This window comes from Porites lutea, chromosome 5 (assembly GCF_958299795.1).
Source record: "Porites lutea chromosome 5, jaPorLute2.1, whole genome shotgun sequence".
NCBI lineage: Eukaryota > Metazoa > Cnidaria > Anthozoa > Scleractinia > Poritidae > Porites > Porites lutea.
This window is the reverse complement of record NC_133205.1, coordinates 35438013-35444041: the sequence shown is the minus strand read 5'-3', so window position 1 is coordinate 35444041 and position 6029 is coordinate 35438013. Positions and strand designations below refer to the sequence as shown.

At 41.6% G+C, this 6029-nt stretch overlaps 1 protein-coding gene across 1 annotated transcript; it reads left to right on the top strand.

The window, feature by feature from the left end:
- Positions 1-4884: 4884 nt before the first annotated feature.
- LOC140938302 (uncharacterized) lies at positions 4885-5811 on the top strand. The gene has a single exon (XM_073387799.1). It carries the CDS (start codon positions 4885-4887, stop codon positions 5809-5811), a length of 927 nt encoding a protein of 308 aa, XP_073243900.1.
- The last annotated feature ends 218 nt before the right edge of the window (positions 5812-6029 follow it).

Sequence of the window (6029 nt, the reverse complement as noted above, 5' to 3'; positions counted from 1 at the left end):
GAAAATTGACTATAGTTTGCCTTGTGCAAGACAAAAATACAATGCTATTCAGCCTTAAGTTAACTTGTAATTAATTTCCATAATTCCCTATCCTATCTCAATGGTTAAATTGTTTATTAGCTTATCACAGTACTAAATTCTCTGACATAATTGCATTTTATTTCCTTGTTTGTGCATCACATGGTCTTATATGTTCTCCTTTTGCACATTGTTTACTATATAACTGCATTGCTTTCACTGCCAATCTGATTTCAGAAATTTTTTCCACATCTATCATTAGCGTAGCAATCGAATCCGCGAGTTATCCCTATAGTCATCAGTCACGAAATAAAGATCTTAGGCCCTGTTTACAAGGAGGGAGGGTAACCCTAGTGCTAGGGTTACCCTAGCAACCGGGTTACCCTAGCACTCCCATATTTCTTCTTTTTTGAGACGACGTGTTTACAAGGCAGGTAGGGTTATCCTAGCGCTAGGGTAACCCTACCTGAGTGCTAGGGTTACCCTAGCAAGATGGTTACCTTACCTGCCTCGTAAACGCTCAGCTAGGGATAACTCGCCTACCCGCCGTCATGCGTGACCAGTGATCATGCCAATTTGAACGGTATTATCCAATTTCTGAGCTTAACTATAACCATCTGAAAAATTAGTTATTTTCTGTCTACGACGATAATATATTCCCTTTTTTTCCTGAATTTAACGTGTTTTCCATAGAGAACTTCAAGATTATTTCAAATTTTGGGCCGTTACAAAGAATGTCACGCATGACGAAACACGTCAGCAAAGCTGGTAAAGTTGACCCGAGTTATAGGGTAACCCTTCCTGAAATTTGCTCGTAAACCAGAGCTAATTTTAACCCGCTTGCTAGGGTAACCCTAGCACAAGGGTAACCCTTTCTCCTTGTAAATAGGCCCTTAGGGGGTCAGTTTGGTAAAACATTTACAAGTGTAATTTACAAGTGTATTCATTGGTTTACCAGGTCTATCAAAAAGAGACCTCGTTTTGCTTGGTTCATGAGGAGATTAAGATGGCTAAACTTGAAAGAAGAAAGGATGAAAAGAGATGGAGAAGAACTAGGTTAGACTCTGACCTGGCTGCCTATAAGGTAAAGAGGAATGCAGCAACTGCTCCGCGATGAACAAGGCTCGTAGGGAATTTTACACTAACTTCATTGACGAGAACAGTGAGGATCAAAAGAAGCTGTTTGCCGCTAGTAATCGCTTACTAAACAGAGGATCTTCCGACTGTCTACCTCCCACTATTGATAGGGCCCAATTCGCCGAGGGCATCAGGAAGTTTTTTGTACAGAAAATAGTGAATATTAGGAGTCGCCTCGATTGTCATGGTGCTGTAAACTATATAAAGCCGACACAGAGGGCATTGAGTCGTCTTTCGTCCGCCTCACTGAATTTGAGATGTTAACGGAACAAGATGTGAAGTCTCTTATGCAGCATTCGCCTCTAAAATCTTGTGCTCTTGACCCTATGCCTTCAACTTTGGTCAGCCGATGTGATGTCCTACTTCCTGTACTTACAAGATTAATCAATATGTCCTTAAAGTCTGGTCAATTTCCTGTCGCCTGGAAGGAGGCTTTAGTCTTACGGTTACTTAAAAAACCTGGGGCCCGTTTCTCGAAAGTCCCGGTAACTTTACGGGCCCGAAATCAAATATTCAAATCGAAATATAACTGAATAAGAGCGCGGGTCCTGGTTAGCAAACTACTCCATTTTGTTTCATTAACTGACAGTTTTATCATGTTAGAGGCAAAACTATTGGAACCTCAATCTTTAATGTAAACGGAGACAGTTTACCGGGCCCGTTAATTATCGGGACTTTCGAGAAACGGGCCCCTGGCCTCGACATTCTCTTCAAGAATTTTCGTCCGATTAGTAACTTACCACTTGTTTCGAAGCTGACAGAGTCAGCCGTCTGTAACCAAACTCATAGTCACATTTGCATGAACAATCTTTACCCTGGCAATCAGTCATCTTATAGGAAGAATTATAGCACAGAAACAGCGTTGCTGAGAGTGAAAAATGACATCTTGCTGAACATGAACAAACAGCATGTAACGCTACTGGTTTTATTAGATCTTAGTGCGGCATTTGATACTGTGGTTCACAATGTTTTACTTAGTCGGCTTCACTCAAAATTTGGTATATCTGGAACGGCACTTGAATGGTTTCGTTCCTACCTTAATGGAAGATCTCAGCGTGTTATGGTCCAAGGAAATTTCTCTCAGAGTTTGAAATTGGACTTCGGAGTACCGCAGGGCTCTTGCCTCGGGCCATTGCTTTTCATGATTTATGCAAGTAAATTGTTTGATGTTATCAAGGTGCACCTTCCCACGGTTCACTGCTACGCTGACGACACGGAGTTGTATGTGTCTTTCAGTCCAAACAAAAGCACCGGGCAATTCGAGGCTGTCACTGCTATTCAGCACTGTGTGGATGATATACGTAATTGGATGATCAAGTAAGACTGACTAAGTAGTTTAGGTAATTTTTATAGTTTAAGTGTTGACATAATTGTTTTAACTCTTGTTGGTAGGTTCATGCACTTAATGCATGTATACTTCATGCAGTCTTAGTAATTTTTTTTTTGAAATATGTTTATTTTTAAGCGCTGATGAAAATAGCAATATTGATATCGGTGCTATATAAGTATTAATAAATTATTATTATTGGTTTAGAGTTTGAAAACACTAGCGACACTTGTGAACTCCACTTGTAAAAGTTTTATCTAATTGATCCAATGATTACGTGCTCACATGGTCTTTTGAAGTCGGATGCGAAGAGAAAGTTCGTAAACGGGAGCGATCGAACGGAAGCGCAAAAAACGTGGCGAGTTATCACTAGAGTAATCACTTTTTGCGCGGATTTGGGTTAGCAGAATTGTGAAAAGGTAATTGTCGGAAGAGTCGTCATAATGGCCGAATTTATATTAGAGACGGCCAGTATCAGGCTAGACGGATAATAAGCCAGACAACTAATTCGTCTAAGTATAAATTCGTGGGACGAATTTAGAAGGATTTAGGTTTCGACTAGAGGGAAAAATTTGCACAAGTCTCCTCAAGTCAAAACTCAACAAAAACCCACTTTCGTTCCCGTCTAGATATAAATTAAGAGACAGATTAAGGTGGCTCGACTGGATTTTTTAGGAGGGATACCTCCCAAGTTTAAGCATTAACTACGTCGGCATGAGTAAGGATATGGGAAAAAGGTTACCACAACTGTATTATATAAAGATGAAAATTTCTTTTGATCTGGGTTTCATTTCAATCGGAGGTCGCCATGGCAAAGTAATGACGCCATTACGTGTTTTATTTATCTTTGTGTTTCTCTGTACCAGGAGTTTTTTTAAACCTGCCATAATTGCCTGATCAATTATGGCAAAGTTTGAACAAATTGTATGAGAGAGTTTTGGAAATATTTCGAAACGAAGTTTTAAAGGGACAGTGTCCCGATTACGCGCACGCGCGAGCGTCATCTGTTTTCTCCTCAAAAGACAATAGAACTGTCATATTGACTCGACAAGATTTCCTTCCGGACCCACCGCCGACGGAGATTTGTTGTTTATATTCTCAAGTAATATTTTAGACTTTCGAAGAAGTCTTTCTGACTCGCGGCAGACGAAGATTCATCGCGGTTTTATCGCTAGATATAGTAGGGCCGCCTCGCGACCCGAAAATCTCGTTCCGCTCGCTTTAAAAACAGCTTTTCTAATGTGAAACTCGTGTCTAGTACTTACTTACCATAATTTCCTATCCTCTCTTGGTTCAATTATTGCAAACGAGCAGCCTAATAAAGCCGTGCGCGAAAGTTCCAAGGCAGTTCCAACCCCTAATTTGTGTTGGGTGTTCTGAGCCTTATTGGGTGTCCTGTACAATTACTAAGGGAGGTTGTTTTGAGATTGCATTTTCGTTGTCGTCGTCGACACACATTTGCCTCACTTTGAAGTGCTTGCTTACGTTTTGTCTCACTTTGACGTGCTAACTCACGTGGTGTTTCGTGTGAACTCGGCGTTCATCTTTCAAAGGTTTGCTGAGGTCTGATATTCTGTCTTCGTAAAGGGTTCATCTTTTAAAAAGTTTGCTGAATCTTCGTAAAGCGTACATCGATCTATGTTTGCTGAATCTTTCAAAGCGTTCATCTTTCAGAAGTTTGCTGTTAAATTTTACTTTGGATTAAGCCTTCATATTTTTCAGCATGGTTCGTCACTGTCTTTGGAAAATGTGTGCGATTCCTGGTGCATGCATCAAACCGGGTTTAGTTCAGTTAAGTTCGGCGGCCGTTGTGTCACAAAGTAAATCTACCGAGTTGTGTAGCTCGGCAGCCGTTGTGGGAAAAATTTCCATATAACCCCATACATTAATTATGCATTCGATCTCATTAATTATGTATCCCTGCTATTGTCTTCTAAGACAATAGCAAATTCCCCAGAGTATTGCATATATACATCGGTAATGAATACTTACTGCGTTAATAAAAGAGGAATTTTTTTTTTTTTTTTTTTTTACCTCTCTCTCGCTCTTATTCCCCCTATCTTTCCCCGGCCACTCTCTCCAGTGCTCCCGCAGTTTCCTTTTTCCTTTTTTCCTTGGCCGTCAGCGAGATTTGAACCAACGCTACTCTTTAGCTCTGGCGTTCCTGTCTGTCTACCATACCACTAGACCACGACGATTTGTTGAGATTTACCGGATAAAAGAAAGATATCGTTTTGCACGTTGAAGTTCAAATATACATAACAATACAACTGAAACATGAAGTCATGTATATTATTCAGGCTTTTGCTTGTAACATATCCACGAAAAAATGCATCAATGCAGGCAATAAAAAGCACGCACACTTCAGAAACGCTCTTCCCCTGCATGTATTTCAGTCGACTATGGCCATGGCACGCGAAATGAACTTCTTGAAGCTCTCTAAAATTCTGGCGGATCACGACCGGTGCATAGAGTGGTGTAAGGAAAACAACCTACTCGCGTCGTCATTGAAATGTCCTAGAGCTGGGTGCCACAATGCACTCAGCTGGACTAGACGAGCTTCATCGCGAGACGGGTACGAGTGGCGATGCTCCAAGAGAGGTTGCAATGGGGCAGCATCAATGCGCCAGAAGTCGTGGTTTTCTGTTAGCAGGCTATCCATTGAAAAAGTATTAGCCCTAACTTACGCTTGGGCGCACAAATTTACCACTTCTCAAGCAGTGCACGAAACCTCACTGGACGACGAAACAACGTCAACAGAAACGGTGATAGATTGGTATAACTATTGCCGTGAGGTTTGTGCCGACAGAATCATGAATCATCATGCGGGGCCAATAGGCGGACCTGGAACAACTGTTGAGATTGACGAGTCCAAGTTTGGCAAGATGAAGTATCACCGAGGTCGCAAAATCGAAGGGAAGTGGGTTTTTGGTGGCCTTTGCCGCGAAACCAAGGCCTGCTTCCTTGTCCCGGTAGAGCGTAGGGATAAAGAAACTCTCTTGCCCATTATTCGCGCTCAAATATTGCCGGGTACACGCGTGATGAGCGACTTATGGAGATCTTATGACTGCCTAAAAGACGAGGGCTACGAACATCTCACGGTTAACCACAGCCTGAACTTCGTAGACCCAGACACAGGTGCCCACACACAGGGCATCGAAAATACATGGTGGGGAGTGAAGCGAAGTTATCCCCGTACAGGAACATCCAAAGAACTCTTCGAAAGCTACCTACAGGAGTTTATGTGGCGTAAGCATTACGGAGAAAACCCCTTTGGAAACATATTGAAGCATATCGCTGAACTTTATAACGTCGGAAACGACATATAAATGCGTAAATATATACCACTCTATGCACCGTTCGTGATCTAAAACTATCGACACTAAGATATGGAACACAGACAGATGAGACGTACGAGGCAGGTACCTCAGGAAATATTTCAGGGATAACAAAACTCGGACGAACACAGCTAAAAAGGTAGGACTTTATTTCATTTTGTTTAGCGTGTTAAATTCGGAGATTAGTTTAGGGAATTTAATGGTCTGCG